Here is a 15855-nt window from a genome sequence, read left to right as displayed (position 1 = left end):
GAATGGAACCAAGAGGGAAGGAGGGGCGACGGGGAAAGTTGGGGAGGAGCTGGTGGGATGGGGAAGAGGTGAGGGAGGAATCTGAGAAAAGTTGGAGGCATACAGAGCATCTTCTGAAGGTTGTGCTAAAGAAGTAGGTGTGACCAAAGTCAGGAGCTAAATTAGGGGAAGAGAGAACACTGCTCAGGAGGAAGGGACCCTCAAAGCAGTGTGGGAACTATTTGGATTTCCAGAGCTAGGCACATAGTAAGTGCTTAGGAAGTGGGGTTTTTCATTCATGCATCCAGCTTCATAGGCAAGGAGCCTGAGGGGCGAGAAGCAGAGGTTTTATACAGTGAGTGAGGATTTCTTCTGACTTATTTCATTGGAGAGAATCCTCTTCCTGACTCCTCCCCCACTAGTTGGTTTGGGTTTTGGTTGTTTTTTTTTTGTTTTGTTTTGATGTAGGCCAGGGGATATTGATGGGATTGATAATAATAATAGATTATATTTATGTAGTTCTTTAAGGTTTGCATACATTTACTCATTTGAGTCTTCCAATAACCCTGTGAGGTAGGTGCTATTTCAATCCCTGTTTTCCAGATGAGGAATCTGAGTCTGGGAGAAGTTAAGTGACTTGTCCATGTTCATGTGACGGGCTTTGAACCCTGACCTTCCTAACCTCACGTCCATGGGACATGCCATGCTGCTTCAGGGCTCCCAGTATGTCAGTCAGACTATGGATCGTCCGTATCCATGAAGGATATGGTATCGGAGGTGGTAGATGTTCACAGAAACACAATGATTGTCCTCCTCATTGAAACAGGTCTCCTGTTCATTTTCTTGGGAGGGAGGAGATCAGGGAGAAGAGCCTATATCTTAAAGGAGGAAGTGGCCAGTCTGCCCACATCCCTCAGATGGGGGGCATTCAGATGCTAAGAGTAAAACTTTCTAGGTCCTAGGACAATAGAATTAGAGCTGAAGGCCTTTGAGTCCAATCACTTCATTCTGCAGATGGGGAAACTGAGGCAAGCAGAGGTGAAGTGACTTGCTCAAGGTCATACAGCTAGGTAGGATTTGAACTCAGAGCTTTCTGATACCAAGTCCAGCACTCTAAGCACTGGGATACCCAGCTGTCACTTGACAATTAACAAAGTGCTTTACATGACTTATCTCATTTGATCCTCATGGCTACCCTGTAAGGGAGGCCTGGTAGGGGTTTTTCATGTCCATTTTAGAGATGGGTAAAAATGAGACTGAAAAAAGAGAAGTGATTCACTAAAGGTCACATGGCATGTTAATGGTTTAGACAGGACTGGATTCTTGGCCTTTGGGTACATCATATGGCATAGATGTCAGAAAAAAGCCCCAAATACTGGGACACTAGGTGAGGAGGTCATAGGATCATAGATTTTGGGGGGGGGGTGGAGAAAGGCAAAACAATTGGAGTTAAGTGACTTGTCCAAGGTCACACAGCTAGTAAGTGTCAAGTGTCTGAGGCCAGATTTGAACTCAGGTCTTCCTGACTTCAGGGCCAGTGCTCAATTCACTGTGCCACCTAGCCACCCCATGATCGTAGATTTAGAGGCCAAGACCAACACCCTCATTGAATAGATACATAGGCACAGAGGCATTAAGTGACTTGCCCGTTTCACACAGGTGGTAAGTGTCTGAGGCGGGGGTCACACTCAGCTCCTGCTTGACTCCAAGCCCAGCCTTCTAGCCATGATGACATCTCAATTTAGAACAGGAAAGTACCTTAGAATTTAGGTGGTAGAGCCCCCTCCTTTTACAGGTGAGGAAACTGAGGGGAAGAGAAGTTACGGGATTTGCTGTAAGTCATAAAGCTAATAAGTTGCAGAGTCAGATTTGAACCAAGCTCCTGTACCTGAGACACAGAGCTCCTTCCCCTTTGACAAGCTGGCTCTACTACAGGCTAACTCTGAGCTTGGTTCCAGCACCCAGTCAATGAGAAAAACTGCCCTAGCTCCCAGAAGTTAGTGATGCTGCCCCTGATGCCAGGCATGAGGTCTGAACACCCACTGCCAATTTTATTTCCCTTGCCTGTCCACTCTCCCTGGCACTTGGATTCAAGCCGGGACTTGGACAGAGAATCCTCAAACTCAGATTTGGCTTTGGCCCTGGGTTTTCAGGGGAAGAGTCCTACTGCCTGAGCTTTTACATGTCAGAAGCTTTCCTGGTCCAGGGGCTATTCTTCTCACCCGCTGGCCCTGGACTACTGTGTACCCAGTTGGATGGGGCAGCCTTGGGTGGGTAGGGCATGGCTGGAGATTCATCCTGGCATCCAAAGCTGAGCGGAGATCTTGGCTGTTAGGGAAATATGTCTATTCTCAATCCATCAGATTCTTTGCTCAGCCAACCAGCTGTTTGTAAGCATTAGCCCCAGGAGGTTCGCCCTGATTGGTTCTTTACTAGGACAAGAGTGGTCCAAAGGCAACTGAATCTGACAGTGGGATCTGTGAAGCTGTTCTCTTGGTGGGTTTTTTTCATTCCTGTAGTTTTCTTTGTCTGTCTATCTGAGCATTTGACCAAGTAGGTGGCTGAGGAAGAAGGAGGAAAACAAAGGTATTCACCTGACATAGATCTCTTCCATACCTTCTTGGGATTCCAAATCTCACCCAATTCCCAATCTAATTCCACCTGCCAAAAGGGTGATCAGGTTCTCCGCTTATGCTCCCAACATTCTCTATCCCAACTTTCCCCATTTCCTTGATCTTTCCCCTTTGCAGGACCTAGAGTAGATCAACATACCAAAAAAAAATCCCTCATATCTGGAGAGTGCTTTCAATTCCCCAAAGAATTTTAAAGTTATCATTTCATTTGATTCCCACCATAACTTGGGAAGTTAGCAGAGATTATTCTATTTATTTGACAGATGAGACATCTGAGACACAGAGAGGTTAAATAAGTGTCTTGCCCAAGGATATACAACGAGTTAGTGGCAGAACTGGGTCTAATAAATATAAAAACTGTTTCCACGTTATTATAGTGCACTATGGTTTATTGGATTCTTTGGATCCCAGGTCTCCTTGTTTCTAGCCCTGCCTCTTTCCACTAGATTGTTCTTCTGGCTTCTGAGTAACTAGCCATTCCCCCTTCCAACTCTTTCCCTCAATCCATCCCAGGCACATATAGAGTGGGGATGGGGTGGGAGGGATGATGGATGACAGGGAGATATGTGAAAGTGAGAAGGAGGATAGGATAAGGACAGAAGGGAATAGGAGCCAAGGAGAGAAGGGCCTTGAGGAATAAGTCAGGGTCAGGGCTCTGGAAGAGGTCAGGGGTTTCTAGAAATGAAGGATAACTCTATTGGTGAAATGTTTCCACCAAACAGAGAATTTGAATCTGGTGGTGTATAAATTCCAGACTAGGAAAGTAGAACTGGGAGTTTAAAGGTGGAAGTCATTAGAGGTCTACTGGGTTGTTTTATTATTTTATTTTTACCTCAGAGAAGTGGGTCCCATAGGATCTGCAAGGGGAATCAGACCTAAGTAAGCCTAGCTCCTTTGGAATGTGAAGACACAGCACCTCAGGGGACACCAGGAGGGATCAAAGCCAAGAACTATATATCAGAAGACGCCCAAGACCCAAATCCCAGGTGGTACCAGACCCAGGAAGGACAGCAGGCAATAAGGCAGTAAGAGGATGTGCTATCCTACTAGTGCCTTCTGCCCCAGGGAAGGACCCCACTGTTTAGGGTCACGAAAGGAAGAGAGTGGTACTTACAACACTGGGAGCTGGGGACTGGAAGAGGCTTGTCCTGTTCTTCTTGGAATGAATACTGAAGGGAGAAGAGAGAATGGGAGGAGGAAGTTCAAGGGAGGGTGGAGGACTCTAGGCAGCCCTAAGTCAGAAATGTGGAGCCCAGGTATCCCATCACCTACCCAACCACAGGTCTGTCCTACCCCACTCTCCTCCACCAAGAAAAAGAATCTGGACACCCAGTAGACTTAAGGGACTGCTCACACAATCCCCAGAGATAGCCATGTGTTGGGGGCAAACAATTTGGCTATCATGCTCACATCTACTCACATCATCCTGGTCCCTCATAGCATTCAACTGCTCCAGCTTCTTTGCCCAATACCGAGCTTCCTCCTCAGGAATGTCTGAAAATCAAATCCACATCTGTCAGCCCAGCAGGAAGTCCTGAGTCCCTGAACCTCCCATAGGACATGAACTGAAGTATGGGAAAGAAAAATAGGTTGTCCCAAAACAATGGTTGGTGGGGAGGGATGCAAGAAGAGAAGGGAGAAAGATGGGGAGAATGGAAGAGAGGAGGGAGGAGAGGAAGAAAAGAAAAGTGAGAGGGAGTAGGATGCTTCATCTACAGGTACTTTTAGTGATGGATGGCCAAGGAAAGAGGCAATTCATCATTAGGAGCAGCTCAGCATTAATTAAACAGCATCATGGCAGCAAATTTAGTTTCTGGAAGGTGTGAACAGGAAAGGCTTGGAGTATCCCTTGGGTCTTCCCTTCTCTTCTGTCTTCTCTCCTCTTTTCTTCTTCCTCTTCTTCTTCTTCTCCTCCTCCTCCTCTCTCTCTGTGTCTCTCTGTCTCTCTCTCTCTCCCCCCATCTCTACTTCTGTGTCTCCCACCTCTAAAGTGATTCCTCTCTACAAAAGTCTTTATCTGTTCACTCATTATGGTATGGAAGTGAACCTCTACTAGAGGATTTTTCCAGAAGAGTGTAAGCTCTGGCAGATCCTACTAAACTTGAAAGAATCTGGGTATGGTCCTAACAACAGGCTGTCCAATCCAAGGACTGGCCCAAATTAGTACAGAGTCACATTACCAGTAGGTTGGTTATTAGAGGATGAATTCTTTGGCCATGGCAATACATTGGAGCATATAAAAATGTAAAATTGTTTGGTTCTCATTCCACAGTGACTGTAGTAGAGTGGTTGAAAAGAAGGTAGAGGATGCTAAGAATCTTGCCATTTTTAGGCTGTCTGCAAAACATCAGTTTAAACACCAACACTCTGAATGTAAGATCTTTATCCAATGACCAGCGAATTGACCTGGAGCAACTAAACCTCATCCACGCTTACATTCTTTATGCAAAATTGGAAGGCATCAAGAAGTTGCCGTTAAATGGAAGTCTGGCTCTCAAGTTCTCCTCAATGGGGTAAACAAAGTAACTAGTGGAGGTGATTTCATAAGGTACCCAAGGACAAGAAAGATCATTTCATGGTACGCTTGGTCACCTCAAGTTACAGCACTTACGATGAGCATAGACAAGGAGACCAACATAGAGATGGGTGCAGCAATTATAACCATAAGATAAGCTATTGTCCCTAAGTCATCTTCCAAAAACAGATACCCATAATCCTGTGTTCTTACAGTCTTCCAAAAATGAAAAAAATTAAGCTATTGGGTCTATTTATCATTATTTCTTAGAAAGGTTTAATAAATATAAAACAATCACCACAACTAGGAGGCTGAAAGAACCCAGAAAGCAATTCAGCAAATGTTGATCTCTGCCGACTAGAGAGGTGTAAAAAGCAAAGGCCACACCACTTTAGAGTACAACTTACTCATTTGGAAAACATCACAGAAAAGGAGGATGGAAGATTTTTCACAGTATCGCCTTACAGAAGAGTAAAAAGTAGTGAATGGGAAAACAAGATTCCAAATAATTGGTGTAGCATCCAACACAGCCCCATAATCTTGACAATATTTATAGCTGAAATGGGGAAACTCAACAATAGATATGAAATATAGCACTTGCCAGCATTTCTATACAATTTATTTTCATCATAAATAACAGTAGGATCACCATATATAGACTCTACCACGTCAGTACTCAATATGGAAGTAGAATTGGCACTCAAGAAGTGAGAACAGCTTTACCTAACCAAATGTACAAGAAGTCCATATGGAGGTGATATTTTTAAAGGCATGAAAGAATCAGTTTTGAGGATATTGCAAAGGTGAGGAATTTCCAAGAGAATGAAAAAAACTCATGAACAGCATTATTACTGAAAAAGAGAAGTCGACTGAAAAGATACTAATAACTGTAAATCAAAACTTTCTTTCTCATCTACATAAAAACTTGGTGAGAATGGTCGACATAGGTGTTGAGAGTATCCTAGATGAAAATATAAGAGAGGAACAGTAGATTTCTACAATCACATTTCCACATCATACCACATCTTCATAGCCACACAAGGAAAGGTATCTTTGTTGTTGCTAAGTCATGTCCCATTTAAGATTTTGTTGGCAAAGATACTTGGGTGGTTTGCCATTTCCTTCATCAGCTCACTTGACAGAAGAGAAAACTGAGGCAAACAAGGTTAAGTGACTTGTCAAGGGTCACACAATTAGTAAATGTCTGAAGATGGATTTGAACTCAGCAAGATGAGTGTTTCTGATTCCAAGCCCAACTACCCAATGAAAGGTATAGAAAATACAAAATCCAATTGTGTCTACTGTTCATTGATTAGCCCCCAAAAATAAATAAATAAAAGCATTTGACTGAGTAGAACAAAATGGGTACAGAGTATTTCTCAGGCATAGGTTAAGAATATACAAGAGTCCATGACAGATGCAATCACAGACATAACTTTGTTCAATAATTCTCTGAATATCAGTAGGTCCTTAATAAGTGTTTGTTGAATTATAACAACCCACATTTATATAATACTATAAGGTTTTCAAAGTGCCTTTTCCACAACAAGCCTGTTAGGTTTTGAAAGAATTATCAGCCCTATTTTATAGATGAGGAAACTGTAGCTATGAGAAATTAAGTGCCTTGCCATGGGCAAGTAAGTGTCTAAGGTGGGATTTAAACCCAGGTCTCCTGGCTTCTGCTATAGGATTCTTTCCATTATGCTATGCTGCCTGGAATTAAGTTGTTAAGCAAGTTAGGCATAAAACAAAGAGATGTATACTTGACAAATGTGTTTGCTGGTGTCACCAAGGATGGTGTAGGCTAAATGGAAGATGCATTCCCAATTGATTGCTAGGATTCCCAGGTATTCCTGTTTTTACATTGGGCTAATAGCATCAAGCCCAGCATGGAAAAGGGCCTCCTAAAGTGATTGCCATGAGCCATCAGAAGAGACAAGACTAGCCTGTCTACACACAAAAGCTAAGTGGATAAAGAATGCATGTTATCCAGATGACAAGAATTAGTTGGATGGGCAGCCCATTGAGTTAGTCCATCAGTGCATATAACTGGGATAGGCATGGCAGACAGACAATAAATTGTACAGAAGGTCAGAGCAGACTGGATAGTTTTTGGGAAGCTGTTCGTTGCTTTCAGTGATCCCAGGCTGAAGAAGTCCATCCTTCTAAACATCAACAATCTACCCACAATGCTATATGTATCAAGATCTCAAAATTGCTAGTGACCCAAAGAGCAAGAGACAGTTAGTTGCAAAGTTTAAATGTACTTTGTAGACTGTAGCTCAGACCCCTTCTCAGGATCATGTTTAAGCACAAAATAAAATACACAGAATTACAAAAGAAACCAATTGAAATATCATTACCAAAAATTTTTTTTCAATCCAAGGCCATGGACCCCAGGTTAGGCATTTCTGATCTAGAGGAAGGCTTCTAGAAAGTTGAGTACCTCCCATATGGAGAATTGATGGAAGGACATGGACAAGAATTATTTTAGCCATGACAATTTCATATAGAATAAAGCTTTCATTAGTTAATGGGGACTATTTTCCATATTAATAAGATTAATTTAATTTCCTATGTGTCTCCTATGTCTTCCTATGAAATCTCATTTATGATAATTAAACAAAATGTTGTTGAAAATTTCATTCATTTCATTTCTTGAAAATATGCATAATTGAATGAGATTTCCCATGTGTCCAGACTTTAGGGACATCCTGTATAGGAGGAGATTCTTGTGATCGGCATCAGCGGACATACCAACTGCATCAAGAGGACCATGAGTCCATTAATGACCTGTTAGAGTTTGCACCCTATAAATGGAGTCTCCTTCCCTAACACTTAATCAAGGCAATCTTCAGGCCAGTCGTCAGACCCCTCTCATTCCAGGGCTGTTCTAGCCTGCCTTGGCACTCTTCTGGAACCAAGGCTGATACCCTGGAAATGAGAAACTGCTAACAATGGCAGTTTTGTGGTGGAGAGGATAGAAGTTACAGGTAGGACTGAGGAAAGCAGTTGCACAAAGTGCCTTCAGCAAAAGGGTGGTAGAGTTGTCCTCAGGTCCTCTCTTTCTGTGTAACTAAACTGAATTGCTAAGGTCATAGCCTTCATTTCCAACTGCCTGAGCAAAATGACTGGCCAGAAAAGCACTCTGTACACAGTAGACACATTGCAGAACTTCAGGGCACCCATGCCAACGCTTATCCAAACAGGGATCCCCTCTACAGCATTCCTGATAAGAGGTTATCCAATCTTCTCTTGAATATCTGTACAGTGATGGGGGAGCTATTTATTTCCTAACAATACAGGTTGACTTTCTGCAAGTAGGAGAATACATTCTGGGAGACGAGGAGGAATGCTTTCTTTGATGTTCTGTGTATTTAGGGAAAGAGGCCAAAGCTGTCTATCATCGATGGTGAAGCGAGAGGCCAACTTGCAGAACTCTATGAAACCTCAGAATTTCTTAGTTCTATCTCAAGGTGAAAAGACAAAGGGATGGATCTGGCTTAGGGAGAAGGGTTCAGAATGTTCCTGAGATAAGAGAGATTCTTTTTTTTTAAGCAATCAGGGTTAAATAACTTGCTCAAGGTTACACGGCCAGTTATTTCTGGGTGTGGTGCTAAGTATCTGAGCCCGGATTTGATCCCCAGGTCATCCTGACACTGGGGCCAGTGATCTTACTTGCTGAGCCACCTGGCCACCCCTAAGCAATTGGGGTTAAGTAACTTGCTCAAGGTTACACAGCCAGGTGTTTCTGGGTGGTTTCTAAGTGTCTGAGCCCGGATTGTATCCCCAGGTCATCCCGACACTGGAGCTGGTGCTCTTACTCGCTGTGCTACCTGACCACCCCAATAAGAGAGATTCTTACAGAATCTCAGCATCTAAGAGAGAGAATGAACCTCAGAGGTCATACAGACCAATCCATACCTGAATGGTAATCATCACTGTCACATTCCTGAGAAGCAGTTATCCACCTTCTACTTGAAAGTCTTGAGTAACAGAAAACTCACTACCCTTAAAAGGATCCCATTCCCATTTTAGTCAGCTCTAATTGTGAAGTTTTTTTCCTCATACTGAGCTTGAATGGACTTTCTACCAATTACTCCTCATTTAATTCTCTGAGGTAAAGGCCAGCAAGACTTGGCAATACTTGAAGACAGTAATCATGTCCCTCTAAATCTTTCCTTCAGGCAAATATTCCCTATTCCTTCACCTTATGCTCATATTTCAGAGTTTCCAGTTCCTTTCCTTTCTTGGTCTCCCATCTCTGGACACATTCTAGCTCATCAATAACCTTCCTAAAATGTGATACCCAGAATACCACACAATGTCCATGTATGGTATGATTACAGCAGAGGACAATGGGTACCTTCACCTTCACCTTCTCCATTCTGGACACCACGCCTTTTTAATGGCAGAGTACAATAACATAGGGCAGTTAGTTGGTGCAGTGGGTAGAGTACTGAGCCTGGAGTGAGGAAGACCTGAGTTCAAATCTGATCTCAGATACTTACTAGTTGTCACTAGTCACTTAACCCTGTTTGCCTCAGTTTCCCCCTCTGTAAAATGAACTGGAGAAGGAAATGGTGAACCACTCCAGTATCTTTGCCAAGAAAACCTCAGATGGGGTCATGGAGATCTGGGCACAACTGAAATGATTCATCGGCAGCAAAGGATAACATTAACTGTTTTGACCACCTCATTATGTTGTTGAGGCATATTGAGCTTAGAATCTATTTGAAAGGACTTGTTATCCTTAGCATTCACCACCAGTCTTAGCTCATTCTGGGATTTAGCATGGCTAACACTACCTTTAGAGGTTCATGACATGCTTTGTACTCATTTTCTATCACTTGTCCTTGATTTCCTCTTCTGGTGTCCTTTAAATCTGAGGGGAAGATGAACTTTCAGTGTAATCACAGTGGTCTCAAGGCAGCTCACTCTTTTCTTCTGTATTAGAATCATTTGCTTTTATATGATCAGAATTTCTTTCTTAAAAAAAAATCTCATCATTCTTCAACTGACTTCCTCTGTAGAATCTTACAATATTGCCTATCCTTTCTCTGAATTCTGAAATCCATCCTCTTAAACAAAGGAAACACACCAGACAATGCCTTCCTTCATCTATCACAAATTCTAACATTCTCCCAAGCTCTACTTTGGCTTCCAGATGCTCCTTATTGGTTAGAATCAGATCTATGTGCCTGTTTTCAGTTATCCAGCTGTTAGTGGAGAACTTCAGCAGGTGGTCAGATGGTTGAAATTGTTCATCACAGTGATATAATTCTTCCTTGTGATCTGCTTCTAGAAATCATCATCCATTTCTTCCTTCTGGCCAAGCAGTCTGTAATATGCTCTTATTATAATATCATGTCTGTTCACTGTCCATTGATCCTCAACCAATGCCCTCCATTATACTTTCTGCATTTTGGCTCATATGCATCCACATAGCAGCAAATTTTCTTGACATAAAATGCTAGACATGAGTCAGATTCTAGCAAGTCTCAGAGAGGAGGAAAAGGGTTCAGAGTAGGGCTTGGGGAAAGTTCTAGGAACTCTCCTTTGGCTGGTAGGGTCTCCCTCTAGCACTTACCCAAGGGCAGTTCAAAGCGTGTGTCCAGGAGAATTCGATGGAAGGTGGGGTCCTTGGTACCACAGATCTCATTGTCTGTCATGATTACTTGAGAGTCCAGGGTGAGCCATTCACCTGGGCCTTCCTGAGAAAGGGAACCCCATCAAATGCGGTCAGAGGAAGAAGGGGGTTAGGGGAAAGAAGAGAACATCAGAAGGTGAAAACCAGTCCCAGGGGAAAATGTTCCCGGAGGAGGGTAGGAGCACTGTGGAAAGTATTCTTGTACTCCTTCCTCAGCTAATGTTCCACTGTGCACTATTTCAGCCAGCTTCATCTTCTGAGACATTCCCCCTTGTACCTCACATATCCCTTTGTTTGCAGCTCCCTATCATACGTATCATGTAGCCATTAGATATTCAAAATCCAATGTTATTCTAAGAAAACCACTGGATCTCTTTGGGGTGGGGGTTTAAGGGGGATCACAGGAGCATTAGGCTCTGGGTCAAAGTGATGCAATTGAGACCAGGAAAAAGAACAGAACAGGTGCTGTGTATCGGTCAAATAGCAAAAACTACACCACCACCCCCTTCCTGGTCTACCTTGAGGAAAGGGGAGAATTCCGTAAGAAAGATGAGCCAGATACTATGCACAGCTCTAGGATAGCTCCTTCAGGAATTTTGTTGGTGAGCCCTTGGCCCTGCTCCCAGACCTGTCAGCATCACCTTTGACCATTCCCTCCTCCTACTGTCTTGCCTTCTTCCCTCTCACCTTTTTGGAGGGGGAAAGGCAAGGCAATTGGGATTAAGTGACTTGCCCAAGGTCATAGAGCTAATTAAGTATCAAGTGTCTGAAGCTGGATTTGAACTGGGTCCTTCTGATTTCAAGGTCAGTCCTCTATTCACTTCACCACCTAGCTTCCCCTCCTCCCCTTTTGAGCATTTATTCAATCTCTGAAGGCAGTGCCTGGCTCTTTGCTCCTGCCCATCCCCCATCCTTTTGTGCTCACCTCATTAGACTGGCGAATGGTCCGGAGGGGGATCCATACGGTGCCCACCATGGTGTCCCAGATAAGTCCTTTATTCCAAACTTCCACTGTCAGGCCAAGGTCCAGGCGATTAATTTCACTGGCAGAAGAGGTAGAAGTAAAGGGGGAGAGCAGTCATTCATAGATCCATAGCCAGAAATGACACCATAAGGTATTTCAGAGGCACACTGAATAAAGTATCAGGGTTGGAGTCAGGTGGACCTGAGTTCAGATCCAGGCTCAGACACTAATGAGCCTTGTGATCCTAGGTAAGTAATTTACTTCTTTCAGTCTCAGTTTGCTCCTCTGTACAATGGGGGTAATATCACTTACCTTAAAAGGTTGTTATGTGGATCAAATAAGCTTACATGTAAAGTACTTTGCAAACTCTAAATTGTTATAAATGATAGTAATTATAATTAATATTGTTGTTGTTGAGCTGACACTTCTCATCCCCACCACCAGAGGAGGGAACTCAGAATCCCCACTCCCTCCTCTAGACTTCTCCTCACAAACATGGTTGTTCATACCATTTGGATGAACCCAATATAATCTTTTGGATAAGATGGATGACTTCTAGGTCTTATCACCTTCCCTTGAACTCATCCTAAGACTTTCCATTTGTCCTGAAGCTGAAGTATCTTATATGAGTTGTCTCCTCTCCACCCCTATCGCCAACCCCCAATTAGAGCATGAGGTCCTCGGGAGCAAGGACTGACTCTTTGTCTATTTGGATCCTTGGTACTTGGCACATAGTAAGTACTATATAAATGCTTTCTTATTCAGTCATTCATTCACTTAATAAATGCTTGATGAATCGAATGGAACTGAATTTGCTTACTCTGTTCCCCATGCCTAAAATCTCTTTCTCTGTCTCTGTCTGTCTGTCTGTCTCTCTGTCTCCCTCTGTTAACTCCTACCCATCCTTTAAAGACAAACTCAAATGCTATTATCTCCCAGAAGAAGAACCTGGCTGATAATGACATTCCCCCTTGTACCTCACATAGCCCTTTCTTTGAAGCTCCCTACTATATGTATCATGCAATATTTCATTCTCTAACTACCTGTGTTTGCTTTTTCATCTTCCACCAGGTTGTGAGCTCCATAAAAGTAGAGTCTTAGCCTTAACAAAACCTGGAATCTTCCCCAGGCCTCAGCACAGGGCAGCTCTCTGTACACAATAGACCCCAAATAAATGTTTCTGAATTTGTAGTTGGGTGTCATTCTGCCTCCCCCTCAAGACTATAGCTAGTTAGGAGCTTCCAAGTGACCACTCCCCCCTCTCCATCCTTAGCCTCTCCCACTCCTCAGATCCTGGGCCCTGGACTCAAGCCAGCATCTAGGGTGAGAGGGTCATGACTTGGTGAAAATCGTGCTGGGATAGAGTCAAAAGACCTGGGTTTGAGTTCTGGCAACCTTAGCTAAGTCATTCCTACTTCCAGACCCTCAATTTCATCTTCTGGAAAATGGGACTGATGACCTTTGTACCACCCACCTCACAAAGGACCTATGAGTAAAGAGTTTTATAAATTGCAAAGGATAAAAACTGAGGCCACGGTATTAATCTCATGTTTGTAACTGGCTTGTTTTATGATGGCTAACATATACATAGTGCTTTAAGGTTTGCAAAGCACTTTACAAATATCACTTCATCTGTTCCTCACAACTACCCTGAGAGGTAGGGGCTATTATTGTCCCCATTTTATAGGTGAGAAAACTGAGGTAGACAGAGGTTAAGGGGCACACAACTGTTGGAGGCCAAATTTGAACTCAGGTCTTCCTGACTCCAAGTCCAGGGCTCTGTCAACTATACCACCAAGATGGTTAACTTTGATCTGACTTTGATCAAGGAAGCCATTCTACCTGAGTCTCAGTTTCTTTCTGTAAATGGAGAGGATTGGACTAGACGCTCTCTAATATACCTTGTAGTTCCAAATCCCATGAACTTATGAATGTAGCTGTATAACCTTGGGTAAGTAAACTGTGGAGTCTCATTTTCCTCATTTGTAAAATGAGAATAATAGGTTCCCTTCCTCACAAGGTTGTTGTGAGGAAAATACTTGCTATACCTTAACCCAGTATAGAAATGCAAGTTATTATTATTATGATTATTATTTTGGCTTCTCTCTTGGAAAGAGGATATGTATTGATATGGGTATGTGATCCCACTGACTCATCAACTTGAGACCCCAGGAAAATAGTTGCAGTTAAAAACCAATGACAAACAGACCCAATTCCAGAGATGAAAAGGGGAGAGGATTTATGCCCAGGCACCTCTGGGAACCACCTGGCAGAACTATACTTTATGAGAACTTAAACTGAGCAAGCTAATGAATCTGATTGAATTAGAAAGCTGCAGGGCTAAGATTTTCATGTCCCAAGCCTGCAATCTCTGACTTTCCAGTTCTGAACTCTTGGTTTGCTTTGCTCTGGATTTTCCCTTTAGTGGCTAGTAAAATAATAGGATTGGGAACCTAAAGGGGCCTTACAGGCAATCTAGTCCAACTCCACCTCCAGTTAATAGGTAAGAAAACTAAGGTTTAGGGAAAGAAAGTGATTACATCAAAGGCACTTGAATGAGTCGGGAGAAGGGCCCTTGTGGTGGGAAAAAAAAAAAGCCCAACCAACTTTCATCTTGCATGAAGTGAGGTGAAGAAAGGAATAAAATTGTCCACACCAAGGCCAGAGATCTGGAGAAATCTGGTACCTTAACAACAAGGTAGGACAAATGGCTGTAGGAGGTAGGGACAAGAATAATCCTAGCAGCTCTGAGGAGCTGATTGGGAGTGGGGGGCGGGGGGAACCTACATGATTGAGTCTGGTGAATGCTGGCCCAGCTTTTTGCTTGGCAGTTTTCTTTACAGACTGAAAAACAGAGGCCCAAGTAGCTGAATAATGTGGTGCAGAGAAAAGAGCCATGCGTCTAAGGTCAGAGGACCCAAGTGTGAGTCCCAGCTCTACCAGAGAGTCGCTTGGTGACATTGGGCAAGTCACTTCCCCATATGAATCTCAGCTTGCCTACCTGTGAAATGGGGATAAAAATCCCATTCTGCTAACCTCTCAGGGGGTATTTGAGGCCCAAATGAGAGAATGGAAGGAGAAAAGCTTTGTAAACTGAAAAATCGTCTATAAAGCACTATGTATATTTGAGTAATTATTATTATCATTCAGTCCTGTGCTCTGAGTCAGCTTCCGAAGCCCTTCCCAGCTGCTGGCCCTGAATAGATAGGCAAGGGTGATTACAAGGGCGCTACGGATACTCACAACATGAAATCCTGCTCCCAGCATGGCAGGTTCCCCCGCACCGCGATGGTGGTGCTCTTAACATTCTGCACCTTCAGGGTCACGTAGGTATTGAATTTTTCTGGGGGAAGAGATAGCAGGCAAAATGAAAAGGTTATTGGGGTGGGGCCCACAGAGCCTCTCTGACCTTCCCTTGGTGGCTCCAATTTATCAACATTAAAACCCTCCTAAACCACCCCAGACCAACCCCAAACAGACTTTTCGTGTGTGGAAAGCATTAAGAATACAGGCAATCTTTATGCCCATGCCCTCAAACCCCTGTAATCAGTGTCTGCTCAATTAATAGGAGCAAAGTCTGTTGTATTGCCCAAGAGTCTGCCCCCTTGAAGAATCATACTCTCAGAGTCGGGCACCCGGTCCTACCTGAATCTGAGTAAGAAACCCATCTACAAGATGTCAGAAAAGCAGTCAACCAGCCTCGATTTAAAGACCTCCAGTGGCAGGAAATTCATTACAAATCAAGGCAGACCATTTCACTTTTGGATAGGTCTTTCTTATGAAGTTTTCTCTCACAGTGAACCAAAATCACTCTCCCTGCAATTTTCTTCCACTGGTCCTAGACCTACCTTCTGTGGAAAAGAAATACACATCTCCTCAAGTCAGCCTCCTCCTTCCCAACAGAAACTTGATATGTCTCCTCCAACGAGATACTATTTTGTTACAAAAGATTTGGGGAAGGGGGTGGCTAGGTGGTGCAGTGAATAGAGCACCAGCCCTGGAGTCACTTGGGCAAGTCACTTAACCCCAATTGCCCTCCAAAAAGAAAAAAAAAGATTTGGGGAGGCTGTGATAGTAATGGCAATTAAAGATTCCCCTGTATTGGCTTGGTTTT

At 43.3% G+C, this 15855-nt stretch overlaps 1 protein-coding gene across 1 annotated transcript in view; it reads right to left on the bottom strand.

Moving 5' to 3' along the window:
• Nucleotides 1–15855, bottom strand: part of UNC13A (unc-13 homolog A) — a 91703-nt gene that overhangs the window by 58100 nt on the left and 17748 nt on the right. Inside the window, exons 3-7 of the mRNA XM_069086895.1 lie at nucleotides 14985–15084; nucleotides 11703–11820; nucleotides 10718–10841; nucleotides 4033–4106; nucleotides 3727–3781 (exon numbers count right to left, since the gene is read on the bottom strand). Of these exons, the coding sequence (XP_068942996.1) occupies nucleotides 3727–3781; nucleotides 4033–4106; nucleotides 10718–10841; nucleotides 11703–11820; nucleotides 14985–15084 (471 nt within the window). The remainder of the gene's footprint in view (nucleotides 1–3726; nucleotides 3782–4032; nucleotides 4107–10717; nucleotides 10842–11702; nucleotides 11821–14984; nucleotides 15085–15855) is intronic.

Source organism: Petaurus breviceps, unplaced genomic scaffold (assembly GCF_028583685.1).
Source record: "Petaurus breviceps papuanus isolate PSGF00001 unplaced genomic scaffold, PetGlider_PUasm1.0 180, whole genome shotgun sequence".
Taxonomy (NCBI): domain Eukaryota; kingdom Metazoa; phylum Chordata; class Mammalia; order Diprotodontia; family Petauridae; genus Petaurus; species Petaurus breviceps.
The sequence above is the reverse complement of the archived record's forward strand: the minus strand, read 5'-3'. Positions and strand labels throughout refer to the sequence as shown.